General features: G+C 32.3%; 1 protein-coding gene across 4 annotated transcripts in view; it reads right to left on the bottom strand.

The window, feature by feature from the left end:
* Nucleotides 1–27,840, bottom strand: part of PDS5A (PDS5 cohesin associated factor A) — a 118,225-nt gene that overhangs the window by 69,004 nt on the left and 21,381 nt on the right. For all 4 annotated transcript variants that reach the window (XM_064487327.1, XM_064487322.1, XM_064487330.1 and 1 more), the window contains exons 3-8: nt 11,230–11,433; nt 10,065–10,151; nt 9,429–9,526; nt 8,098–8,224; nt 5,505–5,585; nt 3,457–3,597 (exon numbers count right to left, since the gene is read on the bottom strand). In XM_064487327.1, coding sequence (XP_064343397.1) covers nt 3,457–3,597; nt 5,505–5,585; nt 8,098–8,224; nt 9,429–9,526; nt 10,065–10,151; nt 11,230–11,433 — 738 coding nt within the window. The remainder of the gene's footprint in view (nt 1–3,456; nt 3,598–5,504; nt 5,586–8,097; nt 8,225–9,428; nt 9,527–10,064; nt 10,152–11,229; nt 11,434–27,840) is intronic.

The raw sequence follows: 27,840 nt of genomic DNA, 5'->3' as shown, positions 1-27,840 counted from the left end.
AAGCCTAATTACCACCCCCCAAATAAGCAAAAATAAATTTAAAAAGAGCATGAATCTCAGGAGGATCTAAAAAGTCAGGTGTACTAAACACTACAAAAGAGCAAAACCTTAATTTTTTTGATAGAGGCCTCCTATTTTCTTATCCTGAATCAATACATGCTTGTGATGTCATGTCTTCATATGAATCAAGTTATTCTAAAACCATATGGTGCATGAAGCTTTTTAAAAATCACATATTCACCAGGAAAATAAAGGCAATAACTAAAAGCAATCGCTAAGTTTTTAACGTGTTCAAACACAATGTGTGTCTTAAGCAATACCAGAGCCGAATAAACAAATATTCATGGGGAAAGATAAATAAAAAAAGAAAAATAAATACTATGGGATAGAATCTTTTCTTTAAGACTGTCTTAACTCTCAGGGATAGGGTAGGGGCTTTGTGGGTAAAATATGTATACTTGTTAAACAGTAGTAAAAATGAAAATTCTATTAAGTTTTAACACTTATAACTACAAAAATGATTTTCTTTGACCAAGTTTTTCTCAAGTAACGTGACTACAATGCTGACTAATGCTTTTTGGTAAGTCCAACTGACTAGCCAAATGATTTATTTTTTAAAAGAAAAATCAATCTATCACTTAAATGTCAAACACTAAAAAAAGTGAAAATTTTACTTTACTTGAAAGTGACTACTTTAGTAGCTTAGTGATCATTTCAAATGATGTAACATTTCATATCTATATAATCTAACTACTGAAATAAAACTAAATGAAAACTTAACCCTCTGCTTTTAAAATGTATTCCTTGAGTGAGGCTGGAATATTATTATAGTGATGGTAATTTTTTCTGATGCAAAAAATCATTCGGTGTCTCTGATGTACAGCTGTATTATTAATCTATCCTAAGGTGAAAATTATCTCATTAAGATATTACCTACCACAATGTTTGAATAGAAATATATATATATTTATCTTAATAATTAAAAGAATGGGCAAGAATTAGAAATTCTGCATTAATAATTTACCAGTGACTGTCTAACATAAATTCAAAGGCCACCTAGTTTTTAGTTTCCTTCAACCCTAACTGGAAAACATAACCAACTACGATATTGCTTCTAGTTACAAAGTAATTGACTCAGAACAATTCTCTGTAAAAATTGCAACCAATATAAGGCAATTATGACTGTTTTTTAATGTTTCAACTTGGGGAATAAATGTAAATGTTTGTCTCTTTGTCCCTGCTTACCACAAAAAAAGTCTTAAATGTAAAATCTGTCAAATTTCCTGATAACCACAGCCAAGGCTGCTAAGTAGCACAAATCTTAGCACAAATCCAGACCCCTTAAACATATGAGAATAACACAATGGACCTATGCAGTAGATACTGAATACAACTGCATGCAGTGGCCCATTATAAAGTAAAGTCAAATTGTTATTTTGAAGCATTTTCTCAAACATTTTTATTGTCCTCAGAAGACTATAACCTAAGATTCCTAAATATGAAGGTTGTAGCTATGCAATTCAGAGATATAACTACAGAAAATCGCCATAGCCATAAAAACTTCCTAGGCTATCTGCTTAGCACATATTGGTGACTTAAAAGCGGGCACCCAAGTAATATATAGATAGTATCTAAACTATTCTGAATCTTTCGTCGCTTGTGATGAGAAAAGTAATACTGGTACTGGCTAGGGTTGCAGTCAGAAAAATAACACAGGTGATGGCACCTGCTGTTAAGATGTAAATATTCTATTATTTAGACGCAGTACTTAGTATAAAGTTAAAAAAAGGTATGAATTTTTCTAAGAACATAGAAAAACATAAAAATCAATGGCCATGGGTTACATACATTGTACTAAAAGAGATTACATAGTTAGAAAGAACATTAACTGACTATGGTGTTAATTGTTTTTAAAAAGGAATTAAGAAATCTATGAAAAAAATCTTATTCATGTACCTTTAAAGTACACCTATGAAATCAAATTTTGTCAATGAAGAAGAGAAGGTGCAAGATTAGGAGTAATTGAGGACTACGGTAAACTAAAAACCTCATAATCCATTTAAGAAGCTGCTAATAAACACTCAGTTCCTGTCATGTAGAAATAAGGGCCTAATGGTAACAAATTATTTGATTTTTAAAAAAGAAAACACACATGTCTGGACTTTTAAACAAAATCTGATTTTAAAATTTATTCATTCATTCAACGTTAGCAACTTTTTAAAAATTGAAAATTCTTTATATGAGATTTTAAAATAAAATTCATCATATAAAACTTATTTGGGGACTGGATTCAGCTCTTAGCAACCTCTGCTGTAGGTAAATGAACCTACAGAAGAATGGGGTATGAACAAACAATGTGGCTTAATTTCCTTCTATTTACATTAAGTCCACATATGGAAACCCAAAAGTCCAGTTCCTAATTCTTTCCAACCATCTATGATGGAAGTCTTTTTTAGGATTAAAGAAGTTTGACTTTCATATTCAAACTGTATGAATAGACTTGGGAGAAAATATCTTAATGCCTTATATCTAGAAATAATTGGTATGGAAATACCTTTAAACTGTTGTTGAAATAAACTCAACATTAAAAAACAAAACAAACAAAACTTCATTCTCATGTAACATTTTCCATACAACAGAGTTTCTTAAAAGTCCACTAAAATGTCCTTTATACTATAACCGACAAATGCCTGACATGAAGACAAGAGGAACAATTTTTAATTGTCTATCCCTGTTGTAAGAGTCTGAAAATCAGAGTTCTAATCTCAAATCCGTTTTAACTGTGTAACTGGGCAAAACAGTTCATCCTAAATTTTTCATCTCAAAAATCTAAACTATAATGTTAGTCTTAATTATAACATAGTCTGATTTAAGGATATTAAAAAAAAAACTTTCAAAAAGTCCTAAATATTAAGCAAATGTGTTATTTTCTGTGGTTCAACTGGGATAGAGGATCAAGTGTCAAGTTTTTCATATTTTTTGAGGAGTTATGAATTCCTTGTTTAGTTTGTTGTTTAAAAAAAAAATACACTCCTAGTCATAAAAGTAAAATTTGTCTTTGATCTATAGTATGAAAGGGTCATATAGTTGTAAGACCCTTTGAGCACTCAGTTTGAAATCTTTTGATGTTCTAAAACATTTATAATAATAAATACCATTTAATAATAACATGTATTATAAGTTTCTGGGATAATATCATCTTTCTAATTTATTATTTGTCACTGTGTTTATCAGATATCTAACAATGAGGTAAGTTACAATTCTGCAATGTAAATTCTCCTATCACTGAGATGAGAGACACCGTTTTACTTACATGATTAAAAAATGTATACCATAACTAAATATAAGAAGATAAAAATTGAACTCAGATTTTATCCTTTTATGTTAGAGAAAAACAATGTGATAAATATTTTTCTCTTAAATGTTAAAGAGCTTAAAAATTACAGGCAGTCTTACCTTCAGTTTGAATTCAAGCTGCGGCATGACAGATAATAATAAATGAGGGTCTATAGCAAAAAGTTCCTGTATCAGATCAAATACATGTTCTGACAAATCACTTACTGACGATCTTCCCAGCACCAGGACTTGATTGAAAAACTACAGCAAAAAAACAACAATAAAATATCCATTTCATTTAAAAACATGGACAGGTTTTTTAATAAACATGTGAAAAGAAAACTATATAACTGGGCATAACATATGCAAGTGAAGGGGATGAAACAGAACATGTTTTGATTATTGATACTAATTGAGTGATATTTGATTACTAATGATAGGATAGTCACCAAACTAGAAGAAATAAACTTCTAAATATGATCAAGTTATAAATTTTACAAGAAAAAGACAAAGTAATCGAGTTGTTAACTTTCTTTAAAGTTAGGATGAAAGTTCTAGGAATCTTAATGCTCATTAGACAGTTATATAATTCTATTATAGAGAATTTTATAGAGACATTTCCTTATAACAGAGAAAAATATAAAGTCTCAATCTTCTGGGTTTTTTTAAAATTTAAGTCTGGCTAATCTCTCCATTAGTTTAGTAATAAATAGTACTTAAATGTGGGTCATGAGTTTTTTTGAATATCCAGAAAGTCAAAAACATTTTGACTCAGAGGACAATGAGAAGGACAATGTGATGTACAAAGGTTGATAATTTAAAAGAATTCTAGGAAGAAACAAAGAAAATAGAATACCAAGAGCATAAATTAAAAGACACCTCCAGTCCTGCCAACACATATAAACTTAGAAAAAATATTAAATGTAAAAATGCTAAAGAGGCAGTTGCATGCAACTGATACGAGCATATATTTTTGGTAGTGTCATCAAATGATATATTTATATTGAAAAGCAACATACATTAAGAGTTAGAAAATATTCATATTTACTATGCAGACCTTGAAAAGAATAAGGAAAATAGTTTTAAAATTAAAATATATATACATACACAAATAAGCACAGAACACTAATTCTGGAAGAATATGTGAAAATCTATTGGTGAAGGCTATTTCTGAGAATTAAGAATAAGGTATTTGGGGTTGAAGTGAGACAATTTTCACTGTATATACTTTTGTACCATTTAAGAAAACATTTTAAAACTATGTTTAAGGATTAATTTAGTTATGTAAATAACACTAATAATTCATACCATTTAAATTAATATATTCTCCCTTGGGCTTTTATATGTAGAAAATAATTCAAAAATAGATAAATGCTACATTCACAAAGATAGCTACTAAAGGAAAACGCTGAAAAAAATCTAAATGCAAGGCAACAGGGAAATGATTAGGTAAATTATATGTCAATTCAAAGTAATATTTACAGTCATTCATATCATAAATAAAAAGATAATGCCAAAATAAGGAAATATCTATGTAAATAAAGATAATTCAAAATTTTATATAGAGTATGCAAAAATAAAAAGTACGAGTGTGAGCAAATGTTCAACAATGGAACTGCTACATTAAAGCAACAGAATTATACATTTTTTTGCTCCTAATTACTGATTTTTTTAGTTAAAAAAAGAGAAAAGAAAAAAGAACAAACTTCTATTTAATAAATTTTAAAAAAAAGTTTTATTACTGTATAACAACTATTTAAGAGGGAGAAACAAAAAGGTTCAGAAGAATGACCTAGAGACTTGAAGAGGAAAGTATATAGACAAACAGACAGCCACAGATACAGATAAAGGGAGAAAGCGAAAGAGATCAGCCTACCCAGCAGATAAAAAGATAAAGATAAATACAAAGGCAGTAGTGGGAGTTGTAGGTAAGTTTTCATAAAAATAACCTCTCTATCTTGTGCCATTTAAAAATAATGTCAATATAAGTTTATAAAGTTATGCTGTACTTGGTCACATTTGGATATATTAGTTCTTTTGTATATTTCTTCTAAACAGATCAAACTGTTTATAGGCTAAATAAGCCTTCATGTGAATGGTTCTATAAAATTAGTACAATGGACTAAGAACTACAGATTTATGGGGTAAATATAGGCAGAAATACATACATTGGCAATGCATGCCTCAATAGTCTGAACTGTCCTTTTCAATAGGACTTTGGCGAGGTCGAAGGACTGTTTATTTAAGTTCTGAAACAATAAAAAACATGCACAGTTACAAATGAATTAGTGAATTTATGAGACAGCATCATTAGAATAGAATACCAAATTCTTCAAATCCACAGAATATGAAGCAAAAAACCCCACAAAAAAACCAAAAAAGCCCCACCAAAACGAAAAAAACACCCTGAACCTCATTTTTCACCCAATATCCTCTAGTCAACTGGTCCTAAATGCAGAAGTTGCAAACCACACAACCATAAATCAAAAACTAAAATACATCAGATAATTAGCCAAAAGCCCAACCCTATATTAAGTTTAATTATACTAAACTCAAAATGGCCCTAAAACTTTTTGGTTCTGTTTAACCAACTTGAACTGGCAATTACACCCATGTATCCTAAACAAATACACAAACACACCCCTTTCTAATCTACTATCCTCATATTTCACTGTCTAATCAACGTGCGTTCTGAGGAAGAATAGACATGTAAAGTGTTTCAAGGAGAATTCTCAATTATATTTTTGAAACTCAAAAATTCTCAATCAGTTATATTTATATTTATGAATACTATGTTTGTTTCTCAAGATCCCCAATCATGGTAAAAAATTAAAAGGATTAAGGAAGGTTGTAGAAAAGATATATATTTAATTAAAAAAAACTTACTGAAAATGTAATTCTTGTTTTGAACAGTACCTATTAATACCTCTGCACTTATTCCCCAAAAAGTCAAGAATATTGTATACTCTAGGTTAGTAGTCAGCAAATTTTTTATGCAAACAGCCAGACAGTAAATATTTTAGGCTCTATTAGCCATATGGTCACTGCTGCAACTCCATAACTGCTACTGTAGTGGGAAAGCAGCCATAGACAAAATGAAAATGGCTGTGTTCAAATAAGACTTTACAAAAACAGACAGTGGGCTAGACTTGGTCTACAAGCCATATCTTTCTGACACTTGCCCCAAGTTTTTATTTCATTGGTAAGAGGATAAAATTAGCTCAAAACTAAGGTAACCTTGGAGGAAAGAAATAAGTGAGGGAGATTAAGAGATACAAACTTCCACTTATAAAATAAATGAGTCACAGATATGAAATGCACAGAATGGAGAATATAGTCAGTAACTATGTAATATCTATGTATGCTGACATACTGTAAGTAAAGTGACTTGGGCGATCATTTTGAAATGTATATAAATATTGTGTAAAAGGAACTAATTTAATGTTATGTAGGTCAATTATAATTCAAAAACAAATACAAAAAAAGAGATCAGATTTGTAGTTATCAGAGATCAGAGGTGGAGGGGGATGAGGGCATTGAATGAAGACAGTCAAAAGGTACTTCTAATCATAAGTAAGTACTAGGGATGAAATGTACAACATGATAAATATAATTAACACTGCTGTGTGTTATACATGAAATTTGTTGAGTAAATCCTAAGATTTATCTCATCACAAGAAAAAAATTTTTTCCATTTCTTTAATTTTGTACCTATGAGATGAAGACTGTTCACTAAACTTATGTGATAAATCATTTCATAATATATGTAAACCAAATCATTATGCTGTATACCTTAAATTTATACAGTGCTATTTGTTAATTATATATCAATACTGGAAGAAAAAAATTAAGGCAACCTTTCTACTTCCTAAAAAAGAGTATTTCCTACTAACTAGAATACAAACACCAAATACACTATTAATTCCTCATAAAGTTTTTCTCTCTTATATTGCCTGACATATACTCCCCCTTTGCCATACTCTCAACATTTTGACCAATTATAGACTCACTTGAATTAATGTTAACAATAAACAGAGAGTCAGAAGAATTCATAAGTGATTAAATCTTATCATGAATAAGTATAATTAGATACATGTCCATCGAACATCAATAGGTCACTGAACAATTAAGAGGAAAGGAGCAGGAGGATAAAGATCAACAGTCAGATAGGCCTAAGTCCACCCCAGGGGTGGGGAGCTAAGTCCTTCAGTTCTTAGGAGAAGCTAGCAGAGAGAAACAGAAAAAGGAAATGGAGAGGAATATACAGCTCTGAATCTCCCTTTCCCCCTTAATACTAACCATTTAGTTTTGCCCAAATCTTTTTCTGAAAATGTCTAAGAAAAATGCAGAACAAGGGTTCTGAGAAGAAATACAAATTCCTACCCTTCCCATCCACATTACAAAGGAGGAAACACATTTCCTTTTCAAAAAAACAAAAACAAAAACAAAACCCTAACCAAGACAGTACCCCAACCCCTTGTAATTCCTAGATTAGATAGGAGTGGTCAATTTGAAACATTTTTAGTTTTCCAAAAAACAGGCAACGCGTAACTGAATGAAAATTTTTCCGCAATATGTTAATCAACATATCTTCTAAAAACAACAGTAGCTATAAGACTGATGTGTGTTACTCTACCTGCTGAAGAATAATAGTGGGAATACCAATTACCTGGGATTGCAAATAGTAAAAAAACAATTATTTTTCATATGTGTAGCACTACTATAAAATATTAACCTTTAATATCACCATATTATACATACCTTATGTGCAGGAATGAGGTTAATAAGAATGGAGTCCAGTAATTCTTGAGTAACTCCATCACCTTCCATGATGATAGAACTCATCAAGTCTAGCATGTGCATTTGTACCTTCTTATTGTGGCTATTGCTTAAAAAAAAAGACAACAAGAAGAAAAAAAAATTAAGGCTTACCAAAGAAAAACTTCCTAGTTTAAAACAACTATCCCAAATGTAAAAGGATATTCAATTAAGATACATTATATAGAGAGGAAGAAAGACTAAAAATGACAAAAACTTATCACTAGAAACAACACAAGCCAGAAAAAGATGGAGGAACATCTTTAAAAAGTACTGACAGAGAAAAAAAGAAAGAAAAGAGCCTATTAGCCTAGAATTCATACCATGAAAATAACTTTCAAAAATGAAGATGAGATAAAGATTTTTTTCAGACATGCAAAAACTGAAAGAATTCTATCAGCAATAGACCTGAACTACAGGAAATGTTAGAGAAAGACCTTCAGATTAAAGCAAAATAACACCAAATAAAAATCTGCGTATATGCAAAGGAATGAAGAACACCAGATATATGGTAAATGTGTTAGTAAATACAAATCAATAAACTCCTCTTTCAAAAGGCAAGCTCTTTATTTACTGATACCTCATTGTGAATTAGTTTAAGCAATTAGGTCAACAATAAAGGTAATCAGGTCAACAATACACTTACATTTCTTAGATTCAGGAAATAAAAATATTAATATGATCAAAGAAAGATGTGTGTATGTTTAAGTAATAGAGTAAAGAAGTATAACTGCAGTGTGAAAGGTGGACAAAGTTTTGGCCCCTATGTTGGATACATCCTGCAGAAAAGTGTGACTATTCAGGGCTCTCCTGTTCAGCAATTTGTCCTTGGGCAAGCCACCACACTCCTTCTCTGTGCGTGAGTTTCCCTATTTCTATAAGTAAAGAGCAATGCTTATTTATTTATTTTTTTAAGCTCTAAAATGAGAAGGTATCAAAATTAGTGTGATTAACCACTGAGCTATTATGCATCCCAGCACTCACTAATGGCACTTATTATTTCCACCTCATAATTTAGTACTTCATTATATAAGGTCTCATACCATTTGTTTTACAAGAGTCAGCCAATATAATTGATTTCACAATTGAAAATGGTAGTATAAGGACAAAAGCAGTTTTCAGCAACAAAACTTTTATTTTTCTCTTCATGTTTCTTCTGAGGAAAACATTTTCTTTTAACTCTAAAAGATCTTAGTGTACATGCATAGTACATGATACTTCAATATGCACAGCAAGAAAAAGAAACAAACAAAAATGCTTTAAAAATAACTTACTTGATCACTGAGAAGAGAGTCCTAAAAAGCTGAATAAAAATTTCATTGCAATCTTCCAATTCAAAGCAGATGTTATATGACTTAACCCAAGCTAAATTCTTAAATAAATAAATAGAAATTATTACATATACACGAAAGTTATACAAAGCAAACTCATTAAAAATTTTAATTTTTAGAATTATAAATCTATATCAAAGCTTAAAAAGGCTCAACATATAAAATTACAATTGTTTAAATAGTCGTGTACTCTGACCTTCAAAAAGAGATGCATCTGTTGGCATTAACCTTCTCTAATTGAAAAACACCGAATTGTTAAAGGTTGGTAAGACACATACATACAAAACATATGGAGCAGTGAAATTTAATTCAACTTAATCTCTCTGGGGATTAGAAAAGAATAAAAACAGAAAGATGAGAACAAAGTTTCAAATACTGTAACAGTTTTTCCAGTGGACTATGCTTTCTCTTTTTAGGACAGGAGGAACAACGACAAAAAGATTGTAAATGATTATTTTCTCTAGTGGGCTTCTTATAAAGCAAACAAACAAATAAGATTCATTTTACATTATAAAGTTACTATAAAGAATTTTCTACTACATAAAATAGTGTGATATTTATTAAATTAAATGTTTTTACCTCTAATAAATAAAAGTATCTATTAAACTGTGGGCTCTTTGTATCCTCCAAACCTTTTAATTGTCTGGTGATAAACAAAAATATGTCCTGTTTAAAAAAAAAAGACAAAATATATTAATTTAGACACAAATACTTATTATTTTCACAGTACACTAACAGACTGTATATATATATATATATATATATATATATATATATATATATATATACACACACACACACACATATATATATACATATATATGTATATATATACAATATATATGTATAACAAACTCCAATAAAAGAAAATTCTCCATTAGCTAAATGACTTGGGACTAGCCTAGTCCATTATTCAAAATATCTAGAAAAGAGCAAATCACATAAAATTACATTCCTTAGAAACAAAAATAAAGATTATTACTGCCACAAATCTTTAGGCTTTCTCATTCTGAGAGAACCATACATTCTACATCTTGTTACCCTTTCTAGTACAGAACTTTCAGTTTAAATCACTATCTTCATCTTGTGTCATGGCAATTATCTTCAGTTTAAGGACCTGGATATGATTCTTTTCATTACCATTTCCTACACATAAATAATTTTCAGCACCTAGTTTTGAGTTTGATACGTGACTACAAAGTTGTGTGGAACAAAAGCAATATGATAAAGTGGTCTAAGTGTGCTTTTCACAATAGTGCTCCATTTCTAAATAAATTTTTTTAGAAGTTTTAACCCAAAATAATATCAATATGGAATAAAGTGATTTTAGGACTATTTAAAAGAAAGCAGTCCAAAGGATTAAAATTTGCCAAGAATAAAAGTATTCAAAATATAAAATCAGCTCAAGAGATCAATTCAAAAGAGAAATTCCTAAAACATTTCAAACAAAGGCAGAACCACCAAGATGAGCATATAGTTTTACGTGTAGAATAACTTGGAGAAGAAAACAGTCATTGGATTATGAAAATTGTTATACTGTTGTTTTAAAAAGTGCCATTCATGCACAATGCCCATCAATTCAGCCATTTGGGCTGTGAGACAGGTTATCCTGAAGGTTAGAATAAATAATTTGTTTTAGAACTTATTATCTTCTTATGATAAGATGATTGATGTGAAACCTGTGTTCCTAAGTGTAGTAAGCTAAACTATAAAAGTAAATCAATTCTATAAAGATTGTATTTACCTTAAGTTTATCGTGGGAAGTATATGGAGCTTCTGGGGCATAGATTCTAAAGATGTCAGCCAAACAACATGCTACAAGGAGACGCACATCTTTATTGGGATTCCTGAGAAAAAATTCAGATGCTAGATGCAAGGCTAGTGGGAGATACTGCTGTTTTTCATCTTCTGAGTCCTGATCCATATCCATAAAAGTTTTTACTACCATCTGCAAAAATGTGTAAAAGGAAAATATAATCAACTCCTGATATTTAGAAACCAGAAGGAGATATATATATATATAATTTCATGTATATTATATATATATCTCATCTCCATTACAACACAAACTAGCAATCAGTTACTATCAGAGGATTCACAATTAATTTTCATAAATCTTCATTTAAGAATCTGACTAAAGTGAGGGAGGGTATATATAGCTCAAGCGGTAAGTGCATGTTTAGCATACAGGAAGTCCTGGGTTCAATCCCCAGTACCTCCTCTAAAAATTAAAACAAAACAAAAGAAAACACTTAATTACCTCTCCTCCCAGAAAAAGAATTTGAGTAAAGCGGGGAGGCTATAGCTCAGTGGTAGAGTGTGTGCTTAGCATGTAGGAGATACTAGGTTCGATCGCCAGTGCCTCCATTAAAAAAATAAATAAATAAACCTAATTACCTCCTCCACAAAACAAAACAAAACAAAACAAAACAAAACAAAACAAAACAAAAGAATTTGAGTAAAGACTACAAGCATGGACAAGTATCAATTTCTGGATTACTCATAAATATATTGTCTGCACTGTTCCAGATTTATGAAAAACTTAATCTCATTATTAATTTTATATCTAGTCCAAGGAAAAAAGTTCTTGGCTTCATGTGCACAACCAAACTCATCTGATATTTTGCACTATCATCAATAATGCTTCTTTTATACAGTATGACTGTAAATCACTATCCCTTATGGGCATAAATACAAACATCAGGAATGACATCTTAAAAAACAAAATTTGGTGTTTTTGTTATAAATGGCTTTGTACCCATATATAGCCTGGAGGTGGGGAGAGAGGAAGGAGCAGTAAAAGTGGAAACTGCCGACATCTGGAGAATACAGGAGTTCTCTGTATTATTCTTGCAACTTTTCTCAATCTGAAATTATATATCAAAATAAAAAGTCAAAATTAAAAAAGAATATATTAACCACATAATATGGGGCAAACATACATATATTAATAATTGAAATGAAAGCTCACCAAACAGGACTTGTCTTTTCAAAAAAAGTTTTATCAAATGAAGTTCAAAACTAATTGGGGGAGGGGAGGATGTATTTTTCTTTTGCTGATTTTTAATGGAACACATTTATCTGCATCATTAGCTTGATATATAGATGTTAATGGTACGGAAATAAAATCGTATTTATAAAGTATTCTAATTCTACTTTAAAAACTTTTAACAGAAGTGCATAAGAGACAGTGATTTACAGTCATCCACATCTGTGTTGTTTTTCCCAGGTTAAGCCACTCGTACTACACTAGTCTATATTTTATGACAATGTGTGTGATGCATTCCTTTCTGAAAGTTTCTGAATTCCTTTCTGAATCCTATACAATTCCTAAGGACCAGATGTTCTTTTTAAATTATTACTTTTTACTACACTAGTATTACTTCACCCAGAGCTTTATTTCTTTTAATATATTTTATGTTTATTCCACTTGATTGAAACATTAATTAACATGTAGCTGAGAAAAATTGTTCCCCAGTTTTAGAAGATGTTTCTTTCACCTTACTTTTGTCAGAAAAAGAATTTTTATCTGTTTTGTTAACAGCTGTATCCTCAATGATTAGAACAGGACAAACACAAAGTAACCATGCAAACTTTTTTTTTTGGAAAGAACATTAAAATTAATAAAAATCTACTTTGATAATATACATTATATATATTTTTAAAAATTGACCCATATGTCCCTACCATTCTGGCAAAAAATTTCATCAGTTCTAGATAATCAACGAGTACATAACTTCTGTTGGGTAGAAATTTATTTAGAATATTTAAGTAAATATATTCTGAAACATGGGTCTATAGCAGAGGACACAACTCGAAGGGAGGGACAGGGAAATAATGATCGGGGAGAAATGAAGAGTAGTCATGCCTCATCCAAAGAGAGAGCTGGCTTCAACTAATTGTTGCCAGATGACAATGCAGATTTAGTACTGCAACATCACTGTTGATCAGGACACAATAAAATTTTAAGTGAAACTATCTGATTTGAGAATTTCAGCAACTCCAAAAAGTTCATACTATTGTGAGGGACAAGCAAAACATATCTGTGTGGTCCTCAAATCAACAATTTGCAAATTCTTAGACACATTTCAAAGGAAAAATGTCAGCATAGCCATCATTTCAGGTAGAGGAATTATTCTGAAAAGCTGTTTCCCCACTTCTTTTGTACTTAAATAGAAATACAAGTTTTAACTAGGTAAAAAAATTATGAAGAAAATGTCCAATAAACTGAACATCATTAAAATCTAGAAGGCCTTCAAAATGTTAATGAAGATTTTACAGTATACATTCCTCAAACATACTACAGAAAATATCATTTAATTAAAGTTTTCCACACTAAAAAGTAATGATAAAGACAGACTTTAGAACCTGCAAAAAAATTAATTCCCAGTGGAATAAAAGTCAAAATTTGAAAGGGACATCTAAGAAACTTTTAAAAAATAAAGAGAATATCTTTATGATGTGGAGTAGGAAGAATTTCTTAAATCAAGACACAAAAGCACTAACTATAGATTGATCCTTTCTGGAAAATTAAAATTAATGTGCGTTCATCAAAAGATACACTAAAATTTTTTAAAGCCATGCCAGTGAGGCTCACAGTGAAATAGAATGTGACAATGAATGTATGTATGTTCATGTACAGCTGAAAAATTGTGCTCCACACTGGAATTTGACACAACAGTGTAAAATGACTATAACTCAATAAAAAAAAAGTTAAAAAAAAAAAAAAGCCATGCCAGTGAATGAGAGCCAATGAATATTTGGTACAGGCATAACCAATAAAGAATCTATCTAGTATATATAAAGAACTCCTAGAATTCAATAAGAAAAACTCTATTGTAAAAGTGATACATGACTTGCTAGACTAAGCACTTTTTGAAAGAAACTCGAATAGTCAATATAGTGGGGGACGAAATCTCTTTGGTGGTCAAGGAAATGTAAAGTAGAACATTGGTAAGAGAACTGGTATCTTAATAATACTGAATTCTCTGATCCATGAATATGGTATATGTCTCCACTGATTTAGGTTTTTCTCTTCTAGACTGACTGAATACTAGGACAAGCATTGCATCTTTCTGGAAGGATGCTCTCTATGTTCCCACACGTGGTATGCACACTTCTACCACAATGCTTATCTTGCTACACTCTGCTTTCTTATTTATCGTCTCTGCTACGGCCACAGCTGCACCTTGTTTATTTTTGTATTTTCAGCACAAAGAGTTGGGTTTGGCATACACTTAATAAAAGTTTGTTGAGTGGTGAAAAAAATGGGGAAAATTTTCCAGCATTGTTTTGTAGTTTTCAATGTACTGGTCTTGTATATTTTTTTTACTCCATTTTACCTATTTGGATGCTACTGTGAATTAAAAAAAAAAATCCTTTTTCCACTTCTTTTTGGTTCCTAATACACAGATGCAGAATTTTTACATACTGAGCCTGTTACATTGCTACACAGCTTTATTAGTTCCTGTAGCTGGTTTATGCATTTCTCAAAATTTTCTATAAGCACAGTATCATTTGCAAATAAGGACAGTTTTATTTGTTTTTTCTAATGTGTGACAATTTCTCTTCCTTACTGTACTAGCAAAGCTATCACAAAAGTGAGAGCAGACAGTTCTGTCCCTTTTGAGATCTTAGGAAGCATTTGGTCTTTCACCAGTAAGTATTATGTTAAATGGGGTTTTCTGTAGATGCCTTTTTATCAGGTTGAGAAAGTTTTATCTCCTATCCCTAATGTGCTGTTAGTTTTCTACTGAAATAATCTGGTTTTCTCAATTTATGCTGGTGTTAAGATGTTGACATAAATTGATTAATTTTCAAATACTAAACCAAATATGCACTCCTGGAACAAACCTGACATGGTAGTCACTGGGGGTCACTGTGTTTTATGTATAGTTCTCCCTTCTCTCTTCTATTTTTGGCTTGTTTTTGTTTGGCTGGCTGGATCTGCTGTGCTAATACTTTGTTGTTCAGTAAGTCTCTTGGTCTGTGGATTGCTTACAATGTGTGTTTTGTTTTGGTATCAAGATAATACTATAAAGTGAGCTGGAAGTGTTCACTCTTCCTATTTTCTCAGTTTGTGTAGGACTAATACAACCTTTTCCTTAAGTGTTTAATAGAATTCATCAATGAAGTCACTTGGGTCTTTATTTGTGGGAAAGTTTTTAGCTGCAAATCCAGCTTTTAAAATCATTATAAGGCTATCAGACTTTCTATTTTATCCTAGGTCAGTTTGGTAATTTGCATTTTTCCAGGAATGTATCTATTTCATTTAGGATATTGAATTTACTGGCATAAGCTTGCTTATAATATGCTTTTATTATCCTTTTAATGTCTATAAAATCTGTACTAATGTCTCTTCTCTTTTTTTAACTGATGTTGCTAATTTATGTATTCTTTTTCTTGATTGTTCTATCGCAGTGGTCTCAAAGAGGAATGAATTTGCCACCCACCACTAGGGGATACCTGATGATGTCTAGAGACATTCTTAGTTGTCACAACTGGGAGAAGGGGTTCTATGAGCATCTAGGCAGTAGAGACCAGGGATGTAGCTAAACATCATACAATATATAGGACAGCTCCCTACACCAATTGCCAGGCTGAAGTAGTCAACAGAGCCAGTGATAAGAAACTTGATCTAACAAGGGTTTTGCCAATTTTATTCTTTTCAAAGAACCAACTTTTGGCATAACCAGTTTCTCTATTGTTCATGCATTTCCTATATGATTGATTTCTATTATCTGTAATATGTCCTGCTTTTGACTTTCTTTTAGGTTTAATCTGTTCTTCTTCTAGGTTCTGAGGGTAGGAGCTTATCAATGATTCTAGACAATTCTAACGTAAACATCTGAAAGCTTATCAAAATAAATTTCTCAATAAGCACTGCTGTGAATTTTGATATATTCACTAAGTTCAAAATATTTTCTAATTTTCCTTGTAATTTCTTCCTTTATTCATGTGTGACTTAAAATATACTGTTTAATTTCTATATGGGGTATTTTCTAGACACCTTTTATTAATTTCTCATTTAACTCCCTGTGATCATACTACCTCTGTATGTATTGAGATTTGTTTAGTGGCCCACCATATGGTCTATCTATCTTGGTGAATGATTCATGTACACTTAAAAAGAATATGTATTTCTGCTACTGTTTAATAGAATGTCAATTAGGTCAAGTGCACTGGTACATTAACTCTTCTATGATCCTACTGATTTCTGCCTACTTGTTCAATCAATCACTGACAGAGAAGTGTTGAAAGTTCTATGTATAATTGTGCATTTTAAAAACTTCTCAGCTATGTACAATTGTGCATTTTTTAAATTTCTCAGCTATGTGGAAGCTGTTATTAGGTACATATTGCTATATTTTCTTAACGCAGTGATCTCTTTATCTTTATGAAATATCTTGTTCTAAAGTCCACTTTGAAGTACTGCCACTAGAATTTGTGATTTGCATTAGCATGGTATATCTTCTTCTAATCCTTTTATTTTTTTCTGAAGAACAGGATTACTGAAGTATAAATTACCTAAAACTCACTTCTTAGTGTCCTATTCTATGAATTTTGACAAATACACAGTTGCATAAAAATCCCCACAATCAAGACACAGACTATTTCTGTAACACTAAAAAGTTGCCTTGTGTCTCTTTGAAGTCAATTTTCAACTTCTTCCTTACCCCCTGGCAACTCCAGATCTGTGCTATTTTTATAGTTTTGCTTTTTCCAGAATGTCACATAAGTGGAATTACATAGTACATTGCTCTTTGGATCTAGCCACATTCACTAAGCATAAGGCATCTGAGATACATGCACTTTGCATATATTAGTAATTCATTAGTAATTCATCCATTCATTTTTTTTTTTTTTTAAATAGATGGAAAGTGTTTTCTTTCTTTTTTGCCCTGCCTTTTCACAAAAACTAAGTCGTCTACCATAGTGAGTGTTTGGAGTTGGGTCACAGAAATCATTAGCACTAGAATTTGGGGAAGGTGATATTCACCAGTGATCCCACAAGACAGGTCACCTATAAGTGCCACAGATTTGTGCCCTGGTATATTTTAATTTAATTTAATTTAATTTAATTTTTTTTTTTACAGCATAGTAGTTAGTTTGTTGTTTACAAGTTTTTAAAGATTTTTTTATTGAGTTACAGTCAGTTTACAATGTTGTGTCAATTTCCAGTGTTGAGCACAATTTTTCAGTTATACATGAACATACATATATTCACTGTCGCATTCTTTTCCACTGTGAGCTACCACAAGATCTTGTATATATGTCCCTGTGCTATACAGTATAATTTTGTTTATCTATTCTACATATGCCTGTTGGTATCTACAAATTTCGAACTCCCAGTCTGTCCCTTCCTGCCCCCTGCCCCCTTGGCAACCACAAGTTTGTATTCTATGTCTACGAGTCTGTTTCTGCTTTGCATTTATGTTCTTTTTTTTTTTTTTTTTTATTCCACATATAAGTGATCTCATATGGTATTTTTTTTTTTTTTCTCTTTCTGGCTTACTTCACTTAGAATAACATTCTCCAGGAACATCCATGTTGCTGCAAATGGTGTTATGTTGTCATTTTTATGGCTGAATAGTATTCCATTGTATAAATACACCACATCTTCTTTATCCAGTCATCTGTCGATGGACATTTAGGCTGTTTCCATCTCCTAGCTATTGTAAATAGTGCTGCTATGAACATTGGGGTGCAGGTGTCTTTTTGAAGTAGGGTTCCTTCTGGATATACGCCCAGGAGCAGGATGACTGGGTCATATGGTAAGTCTATGCCTAGTCTTTTGAGGAATCTCCATACTGTTTTCCACAGTGACTGCACCAAAATGCATTCCCACCAGCAGTGTAGGAAGGTTCCCTTTTCTCCACAGTTTCTCCAGTATTTGTCATTTGTGGACTTTTGTATGATGGCCATTCTGGCTGGTGTGAGGTGATACCTCATTATAGTTTTGAAGTAATTCATGCCTTTTAACTACTGAGAAGTATTCCATTGGGAATATAGTGTAATACCATTGTGTTCAGAGCCAAAAAAGCCAGACACACATGGGGAGCAGGGTGTATTAAAAGGGACTGAGGGAAACATAAGGGGGTGATAGATATGTTCATTTTCTTCAATGTGATGATGGTTTTAAGGATGTATGTCAAAACTTGTCAAACTGTTATGCCCTGACAGCAACTCTCTGACACCAAATGGGTATACTACATTTCAATTCAATTTTGACAGTAACTACCTAGAGTGAGCAAAGACCCCATAAGTTAAAGCGCAAAGTTCTTCACAAAACTCCCCCAACTTCAGATGCCACCTGCAAGTCCTGAAGGCCACCTGCATTTGTGACAAGCCAGCTATAACTTTAGGGCTTCCTACAATACCGTCAGATTCAATAATTTGCTATAACAACTCACAGAATTCACTGAAAGTACTATACTTATGATTACTGGTTTATTATAAAGGATACAACTCAGGCACAGTCAAATAGAAGAGATATGTAGGTCAAGATCTTGGGGGAGAGAAAAGGAGATGAAATTTCATGCCCTATTGTGATGGTTCGGACAGAACAACCTCCTGACACATCAATGAGTTCACTAACTAGGAAGCTCCTCTGAGCCTTGGTGTTCAAAGGTTTACTGGGGCTTCATTATGTGGGAATGATTGATTAGGTCATTATCATTTGATGGACCCTCCTGCCCCCTCAGTAGGCTAAAAATTCCAACTCTCCAACTTTTCTGGTGGCTAGCACCTTCCTCTAGAGGCCAAGAGTCACCTCATTAACATAACAAAGACACTCCCATCACTCAGGAAGTTGCAAGGGTTTTTTTAAGCTCTGAACTAAGAACTGGTAACTAAGATTAGATATATTATTATATAGTATACTTTAAATACTGTATTTCAATTATAACTCAAAATAGCTGTTTTTTAAAAAAATCATTGCCTTAGGGAAAAGGGGGAAAGTAAAAGAACTTTAAAACTCCTTCACTAGTAAAAATTAAATTAACTTTTAAAGTCCAACATAGTAAATGAAAATTCTCATTCACTGTTAAGTTAGAATGTAAATTGGTACAACCACTTTGGTGTTGTCAGTGAAGCAAAAGATATGCATATTCAATGACCCAATAATTTCGCCTCTCAATACCCTAAAGTAACTTGTACATGTACAATAGAATATGCATAAAACAAGTACATTCACAGCAATGTTGCTTATACAAGCCAAACTAGAAGTAAAATGTCAACAGAAGACTGAATAAGTAGTACAATAGAGAACTTCTTATACAGCGATAAAAAATAATTGAAAAACAGATAAAAGCAAAATAACATGAATAAAGCTCAAACATAATATTGAAAAAGATGCATACAAGGTGCCATGCAGTATGATTAAATACATTTAAATATAAAACTAAAACTAGAAATTCTAAGTCTACCTAAAACACATTCTAATTTTGAGACTGTGCTCATATTAAAGCAACTTTTGGGCCTAAAGCTCAAAGTTCAAATGACTTTGTTGGGCCAACTGACATCCTTCAAAGTCCAATGACCCCCATTCCTGGGCTCTCAGATGTCTCCCTGTGATCCCTCAATAGATACATTCTTTATTGGACATGTTTCCCCTAACAAACTAATAGCCCTAACCAATGCTTACTCTCACAATAGCTCAGGCTGGCTTGTTTCAGCCCACCTTACCAGAGTCAAACCTCACCACCCTTCATGGACCCTAAACCTCTTACCTCACCTACAACCAATCAGAGACTTGTGCACAAGCCAATCAGGCACCTTGTGACCCGACCTTATAAAAGACCCCAACAACTGGCCCTCAGTGCTCACACAGGCACCTCTCATCTGTGTGGCTTGCTGCTGCCTATAGCAGTGTACCTTAATAAACTCCTTTTCTATTCTCACACTTTATCTCTGGTAAATTCTTTTACCAACCCACGTTGTCACTTGGCTGCCCCATTGTGGCCCACAACATCAGTGACTAAATATATCACATTATTAGCATGTCTTTTCATTGCACCTAAGTTGCAAATTCCTTTTAAGCAAACGTCACTATTCTGAAGATACTAGGGTGCTCATCTCAAAAGTGAATTAGCATCATACTAATACAGCTGATAAAAGTTACATTCCACTGCTATCACACCTAGTTTAGGCCTTTATCACATCATATCCTATTTCAGTCTCTTTAACTCTCAAAATCAAATCCAGAACTTCTAAGTCACTCTGAAAACATCTATTTTAATATTACCCCAATTCAGACAATGGTTTCCCACTAATACCTTATGGCGCTTAAAACATCACCATCAGTTTATAATTTTTATCTTACTTTCATGTGTATACATACATACATGCATGTATCTATGTGTATATACACATATGTATACATTTATTATATGTTTAAGTATAAGGTGTTACATTGATTTCAACTCTCCACTGTAGTCAAACTGGGTTTATTATCTCCAAAAAGCATCCTGAGCATTTTTACAGCTTTGCACAGAAAAGAGTTTTACAGTTTTGCTGAAAAAAAATATGAATGTGTCCTAGAATTACTTTTACCCCTCACTACTACTCTGTTAAAATCTTACCTGCCCTTAAAGTTTTTGCCCAAATTCTATTTCCTCTTCTTGTAGCCCTGGCTTGACTACCTTAGTCTGAAAAGATCACTGACTCCTTTGAACTAAAAACATCATACCAATTACAAAGCAATCATCTTACAGCATTCCATGCTATGGTTATTAGTATAAAAATCACGTGTCCTCAAGAAGATTGTGATCTCCTAATGGCTCTGAATTTTCTACATCTGTCTTATAAACTAAGATATGAGTGTGTAATATTTTCTGAAGGAATGAAACCTATTAGTATACTTTTTGACATACTGTAGACTTCAGTGATTGACCAAGTCTGAGAACAGAAATCTCTCTGAAATTCTGATTTGTCAATAGCTATGCAATCAATACACATTTTAAGACTAAGTGCTAATATTAAGAAAAAAACAAAATTAAAAATAGAACTGTCACATGATCCAGCAATTTCACTTCTGGGTACTGATTTCAAGAAAACAAAAACAGTAACTTGAACAGATATATGCACCCACCATTTGCACTAGAGCAGTATTTATAATAGCCAAGATGTGGAAACAAACTAAATGTCCATCGATGGATGAATGGATAAAGAAATTGCAGAATATACACACATATTTAAAAAATGGAATATTATTCAGCCATAAGAAAAGAATGAAATCTTGACATCTGCAACCACATGGATGGACCTAGAGGACATGATGCTAAGTGAAATAAGTCAGATAGAGAAAGACAAATATAGTGTGATCTCTCTTATATGCTGAATCCAAAAAAAAAAAAAAAACCAAATAACAGAGAACCAATACAGCTATTTCAATTTTAACAAATTGACTTACTCTATGGGAAAAATCCAATAACCTATTTTTCTAATAAACCAATAGAGACTACTTGAACATATAATTTGTTTCACTACTAATATATTTAGTAAAGGTTAGTACTCTTCAATGGGACAAGTTTATTATTCCATACTTAAATTCTGTAGTGTAGAAAAGTTACATGCTACATGTTTCACTATACTCTTCCTGAATGCTAATCCACATTATGTTCTAAAGGTCCATTCTATCAGTACCTAACCATTTAACAAGCATATACTAAAAAACTACACTTTAAAGGCTCCTCTAAGTTTCTAAATTACAGGAAATGTTTTACTCCATTTATTTCCACCTTCAAGGTAAGCCAGTATTACTAGAGTTCTAAAAATAACCTGGATACTAGGATTCTAAAAATAGCCTGGATATTGACTGTAAGAGACAGAGTCATCATGAAGCTATTTTCAGCTTTAAGGGATATTCATAAGGTCCTACAATATTAGCCTTAAAGCCTGAGAATCTTGGAAAAGGGGATAAATTAGGAGTTTGGGATTAGCATACACACACTGTTATATATAAAATAATAAACAACAAAGACCTACTGTATAGGACAGGGAACTATATTCAATATCTTGTAGTAATTTATAATGGAAAAGAATCTGAATAAGTATGTGTGTATGTATGTGTGTGTGTGTGTGTGTGTGTGTGTAACTGAATCACTTTGCTGTACACCTAAAACTAACACAACATTGTAAATCAACTATATTTCGATTAAAAAAAAGCTCGAGAGTCTGACACTTGCACTGAAGCTTCAGAGATTTTAACTTTTGGTTTTTACATAATTGTAGATGCTCTTCTCTTAATTTCAGGTACTTATGAGGAAAAAAGATAAAATGAGTTGGTGGCAACATGACACAAACCAATTAATTATTCTACAGTTTGACACTCATATAATAAAGAAAATTCTCAATTCAGAAAGCATATTTTTTTATAGGTACAGTATTTGTAATAGTACGAACAGCTAACGTTTGAGTTCTTCCCATGTGCTGGGCATATTTCAAGTGATTTAAATGTACTTAATACAATAATTCCTTGTGGGAGGTATCATTATTAACATCCCCATTTAACAGATGAGAAACTAAGCTAAGTAATTTGCTCAAGGGCATAAAAATTCAAATCCAGGCAGTGTGGCTAATCACTCTTACCTACCTAATATCATTCTTAATCTAGACATTATATACTGTATAGTACAATAGGACAAGTAGTTATCCAAAATGACTACAGAAAAATAAAATATTAGATACATAGAGAGGGTAGACTATAGAAACTACACCACGTTATAGCACTGTAACTACTAAGTGGTTATGGTCCCAGGCCAATTCAAAAAGGCCAATTTTATCACAATGTAGATACGTGGAGACTATAGTAGAGAATTTAGATGGGAGCGCGTGGCTACTTAATAGATGTCTTTAATATATTAATTTAACTTCAGCTTTTCTAGCTTTCCTTTTCCTTGATAAAGGTGGATCATTTGCCTTATTCTTAAAATGACCAATCATTATTTAAGGTCTTTTTACTCAAAAAATTGAAAAGATAATAATATGCACCCCAATGTTCATAGCACCACTATTTACAATAGTCAAGACATGGAAACAACCCATGTGCCCATCAATAGATGACTGGTTTAGGAAGATGTGGTGTATATATATATATATGTGTGTATATATATATATATATATATATATATATATATATATATATACACACCCACACCCACACACACACATAGACACACAGGAATATTACACATAAAAAAAGAATGAAATATTGCCATTTGCAACAACATGGCTGAACCTAGAGAATATTATGCTTAGTGAAATAAGTCAGAGTAAGACAAATACTACATGGTATCAATTACATGCGGAATCTAGAAATTATACAAATGAATCTATTCACAAAATAGAAAGAGACTCACCGACAGAAAAACTTCTGGTTATCAAAGGAGAGAGGGAGAGGGGAAGGACAAATTAGGGGTATGGGATTAATAGGTACAAACTACTATACATAAAATAGATAAGCAATAAGAATTTACTGTATAGTACAGGTAATTATATTCAATATTTTAAAATAACCTATAATGGAATATAATTTACCAAAAAATGCAATGAAAAGCAGCTGGCTTTCCTTAAGGTTAAGTGGATTAAGATTTGGACAAAAGAAGGAAAGGAAAAATGAGGTTCAATCAAATATGTGGGTAAAAAACAGATGGAATTAATTATGGTAGAGCAATGAGAGCCAGAAGATAAGCAATAGTCCTTAGGGGCAAGATAAAAAGAGGCAAGGGGGAAAAGAATAGACAGTGGCAGAAAGGCAGAATTGAGCAAAGACTTCCTATATCAGTTGCCAAAAACTACTTTGGCCCAGAAGAACTTGATGACTGCTAGAGAAGGCGAAAGCCAAAAGCTGACAGTTTGAAAACAAACAAACAAACAAACAAACTGGACAAAGCTTTAGCTAGACTGACCAAGAAAAGAGAAGACTGAAATTACTACATTCAGAAATGAAAGAGGAGATATTACTACTGACCTTTTCAAAACAAAGAGAATTATAAAGGAATTCTACGAACACTTATATGCCAATAAATTAGACAACTTAGATGAAATGCACAAATTCCTAAAAAGACACCAGCTACTGAAATTGACTTAAGAAAAAATAGAATCTTTAAAATCTGTGAATCACTATGTTGTACACCTAAAATTTACATATTGTAAATCAACTATACTTCAATAAAAAATTTTAAATAGAAAATATGAATAAGCCTGTAACAAAGGAAGAGAATGAATTAACAATCAAAAACTACACACAAAGAAAAGCCCAGGCCCAGCCTGCTTTACTGCTGAATTCTATTGAACATTTAAAGAATATCAATTTTCCCAAAACTCTTCCAAAAAATAAAAGATGGTAAAACACTTCCAACTCATTCTGTGAAGTATTAATCTGATTTCAAAACTAGATAAAGATATCACAAGAAAATTATGAATGAACTTGAACTCCTACCTCAAAAAAGAAAAACAACCATATACAAAACTGAACAAATTTTGACAAATTTCAATTTGGAACAATTTGATCAAAACAGATTAAAGACCTAAATGTAAGAGCTAACACTCTTAGAAGAGGAATAAATCCTTGTGACCTTAATTGAGGCAATGATTTCTTCAATCTGACACCAAAAGTGTAAGTGACAAAAAGAAAAAACAAAATAAATTGGACTTTATCAAGATGAAAAACATTTGTACTTCAAAAGGAAACCATCCAGAAAAAGTGAAAAGACAATCCACAGAAAAGGAGAAAATTTTTGCAAATCATATAACTGATACGGAATTTATATCCAGGATATATACATAAACAACCCTTACAATTCAATAATAAAAAAGACACATAACCCAATTTAAAAACTAGCAAAGAATGTGAAAAAATACTTCTCCAAAGAAGGTACATAAGTGGCTAATAAGCACATGAAAGAATTCTTGGCATCATTAGTCATTAGGCAAATGCAAATCAAAATTACAATAAGATACTACTTCACGTTTACTTGGTTATCTAGAATCAAAAAGTCTATTACATAGATAAGATAATTACAAGTGTTGAGGATGCGGAGAAACTGGAACCCTCATACACTGTTGGTGAGAATATAAAATGGTGCACACACTGTGTAACAGTTTGTCAGTTCCTCAAAAGCCTAAAACACAGTTACATATGATCCAACAATTCCACTCTTAAAGGCAAAAGCAAAAATGTCCACACAAAAACTTGTATGTGAGTATTTATGACAGCGTTATTCCTAATAGCTAGCTGAAGGTCAAATCAATTCAAATGTCCATCAATTGATAAAGGGATAAACAAAATTTGATACATCCATATAGCGGAATATTTGGCGGTAAAAAGGAATGAAGTACTAATGCTACAAAATGGATGAACATTAAAAACATTATATTAAGTTGAACTACCAGTCATGAAAGACCACATGCTATATGATTCCAATTATATGGTATGTCCAGATCAGGGAAATGTACAGAGACAGAAAGTAAGTTAATGATTGCTTAGGGCTGGAAAAGCATATAGGAGTGACAGCTAAGACTGCCTTTTTGAGTCGATGAAATTGCTTTAAAATTGTGATGGTTGCCCATTATACGTGAATATGCTAAAACCAATGACTGTACACATTAAATGGGTGAATTATTTGGTATGTGAATCATATCTCAATAAAGCTGCTAAAAAAAATACAGGTGAATACAAATGAACCAGAGAGATTTCCTAAAATCTTCACATCTTTCCACAAAAATATTCTTTTAAATGTTAAGATCCCTTTAAGGCAATGAAAAAGGTTCAGCTGAGAAAACTGTGATTCATAAGCCATCTTCTACTATCAGGAAAGGAAATAACTGAAAGGGAAGGCACAGGTCTAGGAAATTGTCCCAGACCATGTAAACCAAGTAAGCTACCCATGGCTTTTTCCATATAACCACTGTGGATTCACATTTATAGTATATATTACTCTTTCTCCAATAAATTCTAGGCAAACAGAGGAGGGCAACAAGAAACTAAGGGAGGGTGCAAAGGCTCAAAGACAGGACAATCTTCTGTAAGGCAGAGTGCATTCATTTTATAAAGTGAAAAAGGCCCAGGGAATTATCAGACAGAATTGTAAGACCACAAAATTAAAGTCTGTGGGGAAAACACATTAGCTTGTAGTGTGTGTCGTATATAACCCTTAACTATAAATGTCGGGGAGGGAGAGGGACTAAATATACCTATTCCCAACAGAAGAAAAAAATTTAATGGAAAGATTTTACATAGATTATGTTGTTAAGAAGAGGGTCCAGGTTTTAGAAGTAATTGTAAGTGTTGTTGCTTGCACTTGAACAAACTTCACTTTGGAAACCTTGTGCTGATAATGCCTGATAATATCTACAAAAGCACTAGAACCAAATCTTGCAGAATTGTTAATGGCTTAGAAGAACACCTCAGAAACAATAGCAGAGCACTCTTTAAAGATATTCTGAAGGGAACCCCCATAAGGCTCTCAGCTGATTTCTCTACACAAACACTACAGGCCAGAAGGGAGTGGCAAAATATATTCAAAGTCCTGTATGAAAAAAAGATGCAGCCTAGGATACTCTATCCAGCAAGGTTATCCTTTAGAATAGAAGGAGAGAGAAAGAACTTCACAGACAAGCAAAAACTAAGAGTTTTGCAACACTACGCTAAAACCATGCTAAAAGAAATATTGACAGGTCTACTTTAAATAGAAATGAAGCAGGATGCTACAAAAATGAGAAACTCGTAACTGGAAAGGAGATAACTGTCATGAATTACAAAAAGAATAAACACAAAATAGTAAAAGAAGACATCTAAATCATTAAGAGTGGGAGAGGGAAGCAAGGAAAGCCACTGTGGAAAACAGTATGGAGATTCCTCAAAAGACTAGGAATAGACTTACCATATGACCCAGGAATCCCGCTCCTGAGCATATATCCAGAAAGAACCCTACTTCAAAATGACACCTGCACCCCAGTGTTCATAGCAGCACTAATTACAATAGCCAAGACATGGAAACAGCCTAAATGTCCATCAACAGATGACTGAATAAAGAAGATGTGGTACATTTATATGATGGAATACTATTCAGCCACAAAAACTGACAACATAACTCTATTTGCAGCAATATGGATGTTCCTGGAGAATGTCACTCTAAGTGAAGTAAGCCAGAAAGAGAAAGAAAAATACCTTCTGAGATCACTCATATGTAGAATCTAAAAAAAAAAAACAAAAAACAAACATAAATACAAAACAGAAACAGACTCATAGACATAGAATACAAACTTGTGGTTGCCAAGAGGGCGGGGGGTGGAAAGGGACAGACTGGGATTTTAAAATGCAAAATAGGTAAATAAGATTATACTGTATAGC

Source organism: Camelus dromedarius, chromosome 1 (assembly GCF_036321535.1).
Source record: "Camelus dromedarius isolate mCamDro1 chromosome 1, mCamDro1.pat, whole genome shotgun sequence".
Lineage (NCBI taxonomy): Eukaryota > Metazoa > Chordata > Mammalia > Artiodactyla > Camelidae > Camelus > Camelus dromedarius.
This window is presented reverse-complemented; position numbering and strand designations above follow the sequence as displayed.